The sequence below is a fragment of the Rhinolophus sinicus genome, chromosome 3 (assembly GCF_057876585.1).
Source record: "Rhinolophus sinicus isolate RSI-liver-muscle chromosome 3, RSI-T2T, whole genome shotgun sequence".
Classification (NCBI taxonomy): Eukaryota; Metazoa; Chordata; class Mammalia; order Chiroptera; family Rhinolophidae; genus Rhinolophus; species Rhinolophus sinicus.
In genome coordinates this window covers 143554284-143568476 of record NC_142503.1, presented here as the reverse complement: position 1 = coordinate 143568476, position 14193 = coordinate 143554284, and the positions used below count along the sequence as shown (strand labels likewise).

General features: G+C 39.9%; 1 protein-coding gene across 2 annotated transcripts in view; it reads left to right on the top strand.

Annotated features, from left to right (window-relative positions):
• Positions 1–14193, top strand: part of FBN1 (fibrillin 1) — a 233149-nt gene that overhangs the window by 110740 nt on the left and 108216 nt on the right. For both annotated transcript variants that reach the window (XR_012494755.2, XM_019730687.3), the window contains exons 9-10: positions 4898–5023; positions 10187–10345. Coding sequence is in view for 1 of the 2 variants with exons in the window: in XM_019730687.3 (XP_019586246.3) it covers positions 4898–5023; positions 10187–10345 (285 nt within the window). In the remaining variant the exon portion in view is untranslated. The remainder of the gene's footprint in view (positions 1–4897; positions 5024–10186; positions 10346–14193) is intronic.

Genomic DNA, 14193 nt, shown 5'->3' with positions numbered 1-14193 from the left:
GACCTTGGTGAGCTGGGTCTCCACCGACTCCTTTGCTCTTCTGCTCCAGCAACTCGCTGTGGGAATGGCATAACTCTGGGCATAGGATAATCTCCAGATGCTCAATAGAAGGAATTCCAGAAAGTCTGGCCCACACCACTGAAAGGATGAAGGAGACCATCTATGTGCTCTAGGAAGATGCTCATGTCGTGGTGGAATTCTGTGCCCGTTTGAAAATTTTTCTGGCACCTTTGTCATTACTTTGAGTGGCTTTTTAAATGTATCTTTTTCTTGATTTGGAGAAGGAACTGGGTAGTTGGAAGCCCACAGAAATTTTTTTTTATAAACTCCATTCAATCAAAAATTTGTTTTAGCAAACTTCTAAGGTACTAGCCTTCACTCCCTTTGTGATGGTGAAAGCAGCTTTTCATGAGATCTTCCTTTTTCAGAATTCTCCCTTGTTAAAAGAGTCTCCTTTTCCCAAAACTTCCTTTTTAACAAGTCAAATACCAAGTTTTATATCAACACATACAATTTGGGTATGTTTGAAGGGTAAATTATCAAGCTGAAGTGATTAAATAATATTTATTAAATTTTTGTAAATTTAAGAAGAAGATCGAGATTTATAGCTGTGATTTGAGAAAGCGGGAAACAGAGTTCATACCCACCTTTGTGGCTGATTTTTCTAATGACTATAGAATGTGCATACTGAAAGGACACATGAATCTTTTCTTGTTGGAAACCAAGTCCATATTTGCATAGGTTCCTGTGGGAGGAAATTAAGAAATAAAAAGTATAATTAAAGGATTGAGTTTTATTTCTGGAAGAAGTCACTTGGATTCCTAATTAACCACTAATATTTTGGAATTTAGATTTTCACCAACCCAGCCTTTAGCAATTATAACAGCACGGCATGATGGAAAGGACTTTTTTAAAATGTAGCACTTAAGTTTGTGAAATCCCCAATATGTGAGCCAAAAACTTAAGACTTCCCGTTGCTAAAATTGTGGCATATTTACCTGATGACTACTTGCTATTAGGGCCTCTTATCTTCTCAGGCACCAAGGAGAATTCCTGGGGCTACTTAACCATTGCCATAGATGGGGCTCCATCCTCGGCAGCTGATTGCAGGCCCTTGCTTTTCACTGTTCAAGGTTGCTGACTCCCTATACAGTTGCTGAATAAAATCTCTAGAGTAGAGGCATGAGAGCCCTGGAAATGCCGTAGACCTTGCCCTCGTCCTGGTGCTGTCCCGTATTGCCTGTGTGTGCTTGAACAAGTGAGCTACCAGCTCTGAGTTACTTCAACTTTTAAATGAGGAGGTTGTACAAGATGGTAGCTGAGGGTTCTTTCCAGTTCTGCCATCCAGACTCCATCTTCACATTGCTTGTTATTTTCCAGTTGTGAGCAAACTGTTGGTGTTGCATGAATAAGAAACCATGCAAGCTGCCATAAGTGATGGTTTCTTTTTTCAGTTGTTTTTTTTTTTTTTTTGATATGACTTGAAGAATCAGTTTGCTTACTTTTCAGTCACATTTTTTTCACTGGATTTCATGTGTATAATAAAGCAAAGTTCATCTCACAGGCTTGGTAGCTTTCACAGTGATTAATGTCACATATTGGTTTTAAACAGCTACCACAATTTTTAGGGTTTTGGTTTTTTTTTCCTACTCTGGTAATAATCTAGATAGTCCGGATCAGGTTAACTGGTTTCTCCATTTCTCACTCACAGTAGATAACCATGATTTTGGATGGAGCTCCTGGATCGCTGAGTGTCCCAGTGATGACTGTCTCAGAACCGGGACCAAGCTTCATCCCATCTGTCCCCCACACGCCATCCTTTCCTCCTGCGAGAGGAGCCCTGAGACAGGGAAGTGGCTGAGGGATGGGAAGAATGCCCAGGGAGAGCAGATGAGACAGAGGGATAAGAAGGAAGACCAAGAACAAAGGACAGGGACAGCAATTTGGGAGGGAAGGGACCTACCATTTGTGTCCCTTCTCAGGCTCACAGCAAGAAGCCAATGAGGCCACAGGCAGCTCCTGACGGGTAGCAGCTCTGCGTCTCCCTCCTGCCCTGAGGAAACAGGGGGAATTGTCTAGAACACAGAAGTAGCTCTTCCTAGCCAAGCCTCACTCCCCACCAGGCCCCCAAAAGTGATTTACTTTTATGGCTGGCATTTGATACTGACTGGTTTACGGAAACTGAGAAAGCCACCATTCTCAGATTTTCTCTTACTGGGGATCCCTGAAATGCTATTAAAAGGAGATAGCAAAGTGGTAAGAACCTGGAGAAATAATAAATTAATAAGAATGGGTTTCAGAGGCTCAGTGAAGTGACTCCATTTCAAATGCTTTATTCCAGCCTTTTATTATCAGGGACTTCCAACACAGCCTGGTCATGAAATCAGAACTCTTGCTTCCATTACTACAAAGCAATGGGACTGAGAAGCAAGGTGGTTCAGGAAAGCAGGAAGGTGCTAGACACAGGAAGGAAAACGGGTGTGTCACTGAGGAAAGGGCATTGTAGGAAATTCAGAGCCATTTAAGTTCCTTCAAATTGAACCAGGTGGCCTGGTAGTTTTAATTTGATCTGTGTGAAAATTAGGCCCATGCGAATGGTGGTGTATATATTTCCTAACATGTTGGCCTTTGAGGGCATGCACCTAAGTGGAAAGCCTGTCCCCTCCCCCTGCCAGGACCCGGCAGTTGGAGACTTGGGTTTGACATCACTTTATGAATGAACCTCTTTGCTCTTATTTCGGGTTTTACTCATGCCAGTTTTCTGGGTACCAGAATTATAGAAATCATGTCGTATGACCATACCTCTACAATGGAGATTAGATGAGCTGACACACGTAAAGCTTTTAGAGAGTGCCTGGCACTCAGTACGTATTAACTCATTATTGTTATTGTTGTTATAATCTTCAGCAAAGAGTCCAAATCTAAACTAGCTAGCACATGAAAGAAGATGTTGTCTCCATCCTGCCAAAGTTAATTCTAGTTTTTAAATAACTTTTTCTGATATATGCTGTCACTTAAATAACCTCTTTGGATATTGATGTATGTTAAGTGGCCTTACAAGAATGGTAGCAATGAATTATACTAACAGGTAGAAAATATTTCTTTTAATAGACACTATCTCCCACATGATCTTTGATCGGTGTTATATGGCTTAGACATTAACTTCTAAGGACACTTTGAGAAAGGTACATTCTCCTTAAGAGCTATGTGTTATTGTTATATCCGCCTCTCTTCTTAAATGACATGGTTGAATCCTCTAGGCTCTTTGATGTACTTGTTTAGCTTTTTGTTGGTTTTAAATAGAAGTGTGGCTGGTAATACAAAAGGATCAATTTTAAAAAACAGTCTTAAAATGGCTCTTGAGATGTTATGCCAGTTCTAGAAACTTAGGCTCTGTCTTTGGCTGTTTTTCTGCCTGATTTTCACTGACCCCAGTGAAATTTATATCTGTGGGTATAGAATATGCACCTTTACCATTACACAACTTCACAATGCCCATGCTGTTTATATTAGCATTAACTCCAGTGTAAGCAGTGAAATATTGTTTGATTTAGCCTTTAACCTGGTATAGAAGAATGGGGCTTTAGCTTTGAAAAAGGTTAAACTGTATGTAAACAATGTCACTGCTGCTTTTCTCACTAACTGGGTGAACTTGAGTTAAAAGATACTTGGATCGGGTCCACTTAAAACTCCATTTTATTTTAAAGTGAAGGGCAGTACTTAAGCTGGAGAAAACAATCTTCTTATTTTCAAATGGTAAGGCTTTCCGAGGGCCAGGGTGTTAGTCTGGCCATTGCAGTACTCGGGGGGCTACTGCCTCCTCAAACCACACCTCTCCCTAGGTCATGCAGGTACTCTGTGCCCTGAATTCACTTTTAGCCTAAGCAGGAAGTTCTCAATGTGTTCTCTTTTCTCACTGGTGCCACATCTACTGACAACTGTCGGTGTCTGATTCTGGCTCTGGAAAAGCTCCCCTTGAAGGAAATGGTCAAATTTATCCTAAGGGACTTTTCTGCTTCCGTGGAGGACACCAGCGGACTCAGGCCCTGAAAGCGAACCCCAACTGTGGCCTCAGTCGACCCCACAAGCAATAGGGGAATTGGAGTGGTTTTCAGAGTTGTCCCCATTGTGGCAGGATGAGCAGACCCATTATCCCTGCTCCACAATCAGTCATTGGGTGTGGGCTCCAGGGAAAGGTATAGCCTTGGGTGAGGTGTCGCTCTGCAGCTCAGGCAGTCCCAGAAGGAGCTGTGAGCTGGGGGCCATCTGTTGATAGCATCTCCATTTCTGGGACAGTAAGTCCCCCTTGATGGAATCTGGGTGTAGCGTCCCAGTGCCCACCACAGTTCACTCTCTGAACCCATAGAAAACCATCGTCATGGAGATTGAATGCCGCTGAGAACACCAACTTGGCCAAGTCTTGGTCAGTACTCAGACCATGTGATCTTCTTTCTAGGATTTCAGTATCTGCTTTGTGGAGAATCAGATTGGAAAGAAATGTAAGCATTGATGCAGAACATAGGGTTAATAGAAAGGGAGCTTAACTCAATGCAAACCTTGGAGAGAGCAGGGAAAGCCGAATTTTAAAAGAAATGACATTTGGAATATTAGCATGCTGTGTAATTACTTGGTGAAACAACAGAACGCAGTCTTGAATTTTAAAGGGGAAGTTTCTTTTACTTTGCTCTAATCACTTAAATTTGGTAAATTCCTTGGGTAAGCCTGTGTTGAGAGAAGAAGCACCCACTCTTTGAACGGACTGTTTTATATGTAGTTTTTATTCTGTAAAGATTATTTCTGCAGACATGATTTGACTAGTGTTACATCTGAATCCTTGAAATGACAAATAGTTCTATACTGAGTTCTATGAATACTGAAACTCTATTTTATGTTCTAGATATTGATGAATGCAGCACTATTCCTGGCATCTGTGATGGGGGCGAATGTACAAACACAGTCAGCAGTTACTTTTGCAAATGTCCCCCTGGATTTTACACCTCTCCAGATGGTACCAGATGTATAGGTAGGTTTAATTATAAATCGTGTGCATAGTTTCTGTAAATCAGTGCCATAATGAACATCTTTCTAAACAGTCTGTTAAGGGAGACATATAATTTCTCACTTATTTCGGGATTTTTGCCTCCCATAAAGAGGGATGATTGAGAAGACCCCACGGATATCCTCAGTCTGTAAGTTAACTTTGCAGGTATGCAAGTGTCAAACCTCAAAGCCATCCTTGACTCCTCTCTCTTTTGACCCCCACCATTTCCAGGGACCTATGTTAATTTAGGTCTGAAATTTTGCTGTAATCTTTTAATTGGTCTCCCTGCTTCTGGCTTCTCAATAATTTATCTTGTCTGATTTATCTTCCTAAAATAGGGCTTTGATTAAATAACTTTCTTGCTCAAAAACCTCTGATAGTTTTCCATTAGGATTTAGACATCAGTGGTTTTCAGTCCCATGGATACTTCAGGCACTGCAAAACCCTCCAGAGCTGCTAGGGTTGGAGAGAGGGACCATGAACAGGGGGAGGCCGAGTGCAAAGGGCTCCCGCCGCCTATGCCCACCCCCCACTTATACACACTCCAGGCAACTCTGCTTTTAAGTGGTTGGGTGTTAAGCTTCCATGTAAAATATCAATTAAATAAGGGATTCTGTTGTTTAAAAAAATAGGTTTGACAACTGCTGGATTTAACAATTGCTAAGATGTGCTTCAAAGTCCATTATTCTAGAATAAAGTTCAAGTTCTAGAGTGTTCAGGCTAAGAGTTAAGGAGCTTCACTGTCTGACTCGTCCCAATCTTGCTAACCCTCTCTGCTTCTCACCCTCAAACAGGCCATCCATTTTTAGTTATACCTTAAATCAGACATGTTGACCACTCACGATACTCTTCCCAACTCAAGCCCCCTTTCATGCTTCTTCTCAGGTTCTCTATCTTTGAAGTTGGTCCAGATCAACTTACCTGAAAGCAATTTCTCCCTTGCTTGAGGATATGCTTCTCATATATCACCTTATAGGGAAATTCCATGTCTGTATGTTATTTTCTCCCTAATTAAGTTGTAAGCTCTTCTTAAAGACTAGTGGCTGGGTCCTTATATCCTTGGGGGTTCTCAGCACAGCGCCTTGCATGTAGGCACTCAGTAAGTACTTGTGGAATACCAAAAGGAGTAATCTCTTGTTATTAGGACAAAGCTAGGAAGTCTGTGGCACATGGTCTTGGAGAAAAATGAATGCTATCTTTGATGTTTGTTTCTGGCCCATATTTTCGAAGACACTCAGCTTCACATCCTCACCACAGGCCATGGATTTCAGACCAAAACTAAATTGCACTTGAAATTCTGAATTCCTTTTTACTTAGTCACATATAATAAAAACTGAGGGCAGTCTCTTGCAGTTGACATTTGAACAAGTATAACTAGTGAGGGAAGCATAGCTGGACTTTTCCTTAGAAACAGTGCTGGTACCCAGATTACCTTATTTTCTGGGCTCTATCTATAGATACTGGAACTACAGTGAAGGAATGGCAAACGCAGTTCATATAGCTCCCTTTTCCCCCCAAAATTTCCTAATTAGCACAAGACCCCCTATGGATATGCTTAGCAGGTAGATCAGAAGTTCTTTCCTGCCCATATAATAGGTAGATTTTTTTTAATCTTCAAAGAGAGCCCCAAACTACATTACAATGATTAAAAAACATTTACATATCAGATGGCTTAAATTTTTTAAATTCTTTTCTTTTTACCAAATATATTCACACTAACTTTTTACAAAGGAAGTCGGTGGGGAGGGAACTAACATTCATGGTTCACCTTCTCGGTGAGAGACATTTTACGGCAATTACCTGACTTAATGCTTACAACAGTGCCAGTGCCATAGATGAGAAGAAGCTGAGGATTAGAGGATTAGAGAGTCCAGGTACATAATCTGGTCCAATTGTTTAAGTGACTAATAAGTGGCGGAGCGGGGATGCCAGCTTGGGCCTGAGTCCATTGCTTCCATTGCTTCCTCCCAAATGAACACTGGATATAGTAACTCTTTCTTGTCGTGCCCTTAGGCAAGTGCTGTTTTTCCTTCTTTGGAACTTTATTGTGCCCATAGTTAGCAACTTATATAAAATTATCCGAATCACATTTCTGCCTTCACTAATATTGATACTTCCTGCTTTGGTAAACCACAGGGACACCTCCCCCCCAAAAAAAATTATCCCTAACAGCAGGAAAATGCATATAGTCTTGAACTTATGAACAAATCCGAGAATTATTGGTAAATTGGTTGTTTGGAATTAGTAAATCTAACCAATAGAAACCCCATATGTAGCTAGTGGTACGTAGTATCTTCCTTATAAACCTCCTTTAAGCATGAAATTCCAACTATTACCTACCGTCACCACATTCCAAGTCTCTCAGACCTCCCCAGCCTCAACGTTCTCTTTGTTCTGTAAGCTCTGGCAGTATTATTTTATTTTTCGTTCTGTGATCTTCCTTTGGCACTTTATAATACTTTGTGTGGGGTTGTCTTTTCATAGGAGCGTGTCCTGTCTCATCCTTTCCAGGGAGTCCTAAAGATGTCCTGTGCCCAGTTTGGGCCTCCCAGCTCCCAGCTCCTGGATGGACACAAGTGTTAGTGATTGGAAAGGAGAAGTCTGTTGATAGGCCAGGATGACCTATAAACACCTATGTAATCCATAATATATTTGTTCGGATATAATGTGACTTCTGGGTCCTTTTCAGAAGGGGAGAAAGGAGGAAAGCTTCCTTCCTATTCCTTTTCTGCTTGATGTCTTGGCCAGGGCAGCTTTAAAAAGCTGAAGGTGTCTGTGGTTTCTCCTACCTCCCTTTATTTCCTCCAAATCCTAACATTCTTCTCCCTCGGCTCCATAGATGTTCAGATTATCCTAAAGCCACCCCTTACCCTCTGTGCAAAGTGACCCAGCACCAGAATGGTTTTCTTCCCAATTCCTGTGGTACTGCTACCTGTGGACATAGAAAACTTCAGGCTGGTGTGCCCTGGAGTCCATTCCTCCAAATGGTTCCGGGTTTTCACAGTTTTTCTCTTCCTTTACCTATTAGCCTATAGGCTTTCTTTAAATTTTTAAGTTGTGTAAATGTGAGCATTTTAAACAAAGGCTCTCCTTCAAAAAAAAAAAAAAAAGAGCAAATGATGATTGCATGTGCAGGCGCTATCTGTAAATTGGGGATTGCGGCAATCCAAACATGACTGGTAATTTTTTCAGTCCCAACATTCACCACTTTAATCAAGTCTCTGACCCATGGATCTAACATATAGGTCAGCCATCTGGGCAGGAAAATAGTGTCATAGTTAATTTGCAAAATAATAGACATTAGCCCAGTAAGAGTTTGCTATTGGCGGTTGTAGGTCCCAGCTTTGCTATGAAAGATAGCCTGTACTGAAAACTACATATATGAATTTTGGTCTAGTGTTTACACTGGGTTTTGACCACCAAATTCATTTGAAGCTGGGATATAAGCCAGTTTTGAACATCTCTTCCCATTCTTAACTGCTTTTGGTTTCCATGCCCCAAATATTTGCTAATCCCTGAATAGACAAAGTATTAGTGGCTTTAACGCAATGCAAATTAGAGTGTAGGAAATTCCGTTTCTCCCCCTTCTTCATGAGGAGGCGCCACCCTTGGCTTCACAGAGCATACCTTGTCTGCACTGCCTCTCCAGCCATTTACCCTGGACCAGGCTGGACTCAGACTTGTTCTGCCTCTTTGCTGAGACTATTAGCCTGACCAGAGGTGCCGGAACTGGGACCACAAAATATTTCTCGAAAGCACATTTATTCTTGCTAGTGGTTTTAAGTACTTTTCAGAAATAATCTTCTATCCTTTCAAGCTGACCCATGATTTTATGGTTTGTCTAGGTTTGTTGTAGCCTTCTTCATTTGATGTTAACAATTTAACTGTTTCTAAGCCTTTTTTTTTTTTAAATTTCACTTTATTAATGTATTGCAATAGTGAGTATTAGAAGGGTTTGTGTTCTTAAGAATGATATAGATGAAAACAGTTATAGGTATGAGCTCTCAGGGCAAACTTAATGTTTAGTGGTTAGACTTAACGGGAAACATGGGGAGAGATTTTTGACGATTAAAAAATTCCTCACTTTACAAAAGGATTTACCACTTATATTCCTTTAACTGACAGGCATATTTAAAATATTATTTATGTTTCAAAACTTTATTTTATATGAACTGTGCAGAGATATACTTTACTTGAAGAGAGGCACACCTTTAACATATGTTAGGTAGATGAAGTCTACACTTGGCTACCTGCCCCCCTCTATTTCAAGGTATGACCTCTAAGGCCCATGAAGCAGTTGGGTCTCTCCTATGTCACAGGCTCTCTCTTGGTAGCCCAGAGTTGTAATTCAGTGTGTCAATGTTGTCATGACAGTCAGACATGATGTAACCCAATAAAAGTGATATATAGAAAGAAGCATGTCGTCCCATGTTGCTTTGAGAAGATATCTTTCTGCCAAAAGAAAAAAAAATAATTTCTTCAAGAACCATTGTATCCTATAGTACTAAGAATTTGGAATCACGTACCTTTTGAACTTTAAGTAATTCTAAAATCTGTTAGGGCCCCAGGACAAAAGGAAATCTTGATTAACAGGCATTGGATCTGACTGCAAAGTGGCTCATTCCTTTAAAAAAAAAAAAAATCTCACAAGTCTGACTCACAGTTTCAGACTGAAAAATAAGAAACATCATTTAGAAATGTAGACTATAGTGCAGACTTAATGTTGTTTTAAAATACATTTATATCAATATTTGCCGAAAGTGTCTCAAATTCAGTAGTTGGAAACCAAGGACAGCACAGTCTCCCTTCGGTATAGACACATGTCTTTATAACGAATTGACTGTCACCGCAAGTGATTTTCTTAGCCTCTCTTTTCCTATGGCACATATGGTTGTAATCATTTGTTCCCACCTTGGGATAGGAATGTGGGACTTTGGCCAAGTGCACCAGCTTGCAGGGGCAAAAGGTGTGAGACGAAGGGATTTCTGACTGAGCGTTGTTCCCAAGTGGTACACAGCAGCTTCCCTTCCAGGGGATAGGAGTGTCAGTTCCTCCTGCCCACGTGTGAAGTGTGGAGGTGATGGGGCAGGAGAGTGTTGTGACCAGTTTGATCTCAGTGATGTGTGTGTTTCTTTGTTTTCTCAGATGTTCGCCCAGGATACTGTTACACGGCTCTGGCAAACGGGCGCTGTTCTAACCAGCTACCACAGTCTATAACCAAAATGCAGTGCTGCTGTGACATTGGCCGATGCTGGTCTCCGGGGGTCACCATCGCCCCTGAGATGTGTCCCATTAGAGCAACGGGTAAGAGCCCTTCCAGTTATCTGCAGGGTATCCTGACTCAGCCCTCACGGGCCCAGGGGCAATGTGCATGATGCAGATTTAATGGAAACCTAGGTGAATAAGGTTCCAAAAAATAAAAGAGATGACATTCAAGGAAATTTCTCCAGATAATGAATAGGAGAAAAGCAGAGGTCCATACAAATAACACTGTTTTCAGGTACTGCTTCTTATTTAGCTTGCTTATTACCACTACATAGCCACCCGCCTCTTCTGGTCATCTACTTCTTTTGACCTTCATGTAGTCCTCAAAAGGCTCAGTAGAATAAAACTCAACTCTCTCAGAGGCTTTCGGGTGAGTTATTCTGGATACACATTTCCTCCTTCACTAACATCTGACACTTTCCTCTTCCTTGTTGCCAAGTTCTGTTGATTTTTTTCCTACAATATCTCTTTTATCTGTCATATTCATTTGTATGTAATGTTCATTTTCTCTCGTCTGGACTATTGCAGTAGCCTCCTAACCAGTCTCCATGAAATCTGCAGCTGCCACATACATTTCCCAAAGCATAACTCATCTGAAGTTCAGTTTAAAATAAAATATGTCTGGGGAAAATGTAGAGAAAGATGTCCAGAAAAATTTTCCCAGGATGAAATCATGCCATATATATATATATATATATATATATATATATATATATATATATATATATACTGTTCTCAGTTACTTCATTTCTTGAAAATAAAATTTTACTACTTAGCATAGCATTTAGAGTCCCCAAGTCTGATCTCAGTTCATCTTTTAAATCTTGTTCTTTATAGTAACTTTATTTTTTAATTAAATTATATGATTAAGCTTTCCTTGAACCCAGTCTGAGCATTTCTAAACTCAAATGTTATTTTTTCCTCAGACTCCTCCCCTTGTCAACCGTGCCTGTTGTATACCCTCTTGTCTGCTGAGGGTTTGCTCAAACATGACCTAATCCATAAACGTCCCAAGATCACCACAGCTGGAAATGATGCCTTTTTTTTCTCAGTGCTCCAGACTTATGCCATTGCTCTGGCACGAATCCCAGTGACTCTGCTTTGTGCCTGTGTGTGTTCATGTATTGCTCTTCCACTGGTTGATAAATCTCATTAGAGGGTCTCATTCATCGTTATAGTCCCATATTCCTTAAGTTTTTTAACACTTCCACAGTCCTTAGAAAAATCTTGCTTGTAGGAGGTGTTCAGATAAAGTAAACAACTTATTAACTGATATCTTTCCCACCAGTTCTAAGTAAAAACTTCTGAATCTGATTCCTGAAAAGTGTGTTTAAATCAGGGAAGTTTAGGAGAGAAAATGAAGGTGAGGATGGATAATGCAGAGTTAATGAAATACTTTAGACTATGCTATTCTCAGAATGTGAATTTCCCATTATCAGGGGTTATGGAATTGCTCACAGATGTTACTATAAAATTTCTGTTTATTGCTGAGAATTACATGTGTGGGTTAAAGAAGCAATAAAATCTTTCAATATATTTTAACATGTACCAAGTCATATATTTTATCTGATTTGCTTACTGTCTCTGGCCCACAAATATAACCTGCCCATTCATTCACTAGGGGGACCATTTAGTAGATCACTGTTTGGACCTGTAAATGACTTCCTACTAAGACATGTGGCTTGAGTACCAGGAGAATCGCTTTTTAAATACACATGTTAACTTAGGAACCAGCAGCATTGACGTGGATTCCTTCGTGTGTTGAGGCCTTGGACAGAGGAGAGACAACTAGAGCAAGTTTAGGTGCCTAAAGACCTACATTGGGCACATGGTGCAGAAGGCCTGGTCCCCTCATGTGGGTCTGCAGGGAGCTGCTCTCCCAGGTGTACCATAGAAAGATGCACAACCTGAGATAGGCCCAGAGTAAATCAGACTGGTAGAGAAAACTAATTTGCAGGTACGTCTGCTTGCTTGCTCAGATGTTCCAGTACCAGTGCTACAGTGCTTGGGGCTCTTGAGGAGAGTGATGATATAGGAAGGATTATTTCAGATTGGTCAGCTTTCCCTCTTTAAAAAATAAAGTCAGTATCATCTCTGGGTTAAATGGAAATGGGAAAGATGGGTATTAGCTGAACAACATTAGCCCAGGTTGCTGATCCTGAGTGTAAAGGGACTCGATGGAAACTTATTAAGCTGAAGAAAGTAGGACAAGGTTCAGGACCCAGTCTGATATACTTTCCTGGAGAGATTAAGATGAATTTAATGGCATTCTTAAAGTTAACAGACCTACCTAAACAGTAGAAATTATGACAAGCTATCCAGCTTCTTTTATACAAATCCTAAAAGACTAAACAAATAAAAAGAGGCTGATTGGTGATTAGAAGCAAAGTTTCTTAATATAATTGCTATCCAATTAAATCCAATATACTGTGTTTCCCTGAAAATAAGACCTAGACGGACAGTCAGCTCTAATGCATCTTTTGGAGCAAAAATTAATATAAGACTTGGTCTTATTTTACTGTAATATAAGGCTGGGTCTTTAATATGATATAATATAATATTATATATAAATATCGGGTCTAATATATGATATAATGTAATATAATATAAGACCCGGTATAATATAATATAATATAATATAATATAATATAATATAATATAATATAATACTGGGTCATATATTAATTTTTGCTCCAAAAGACTCATTAGAGCTGATTGTCCAGCTAGGTCTTATTTTTGGGGAAACACGGTAGTTAATAATTCCTCTTAGTTGCATTTTATGACACAATTTAAGGGCTAGACTGAGAGTAGGGGTTAGTCATTAGTTAGATATACGCTTGACTTCAAAGACTGCACAGTCTTAGTGGTAGAAATTTGGTGAAAAACAGGTAGCCAGGAAATGATGGATGTGACACATTTATGTGATAATTGTATAAGGATTGTTGTGGTTCAACAAGAGAGTTTGTAGCATCCTGATTCAGGGAAGCATGAACAATATATAAATCCTTTCCAAATATAGTCAAGTACTACAGAATCTCTATGAGTTGAAATTCTGGATAAATGCTAATTAAAATGTAACAATAGACTTCTCTGAAAACATAAACTTAACCTGAATTGGAAATGTCAAATGATTTAAGAACATTTAGTAATGGACCAGCAAATAACAACAAGGTACATGGGGACTAGGTATATTTAGCCATGTGTAAATTGACAGAATGTCCCAGGAAGTTGAAATATGAACGTAGCTCAGTAAGACATTTTACTGTGTCTTAGAATAAGTTGGATTTTAGTCCACAAGGAAACATTGGCCTAATTTCTATTAATGGATTAAATTAATATAGAAAGTATTTGTAGGAGAGTCCCTGTGTGACAGAGATAATAAAATTATCAATATTCTGGCAAGAGAGAAAAAAACAAATTATAAATAACACGTTTCGTTTACTTATAGAAGGGAACTATGATAAAATATGGCTATTTGTGGGAAATATGAAAGTGAGAAGTAAATACATCCCTGGGAACCTGGTTACTGTTTGAAAACACCTGTTTGGAAGCCCAGGAAAACATGTGTCACAAATCTAAAGATGATCTATTCTAATAAAGACCTTGCATTGTGAAAAATAGGAATCAGCCTATCTGTGCAATCCCAGGGAAATAGTTGATTAAGCCAGGGTGTACTGTTCAGAGGCTCATTATGTGGCATTAACAAGAGGCCTGTCACCCTTTGTCCCATGGGCCGCTTCGCCATCGTTTTGTTGTCTTTTACAGATAGGTGTTCCTCAGGTCTCTGTCTCCATACTCCCTTCTCTTCATTTTCCACACTTTTCTTAGATGATCTCATCCATTCCTATGGCTTTAAATACCACCTGTCTACTGATAACTCCAAAACT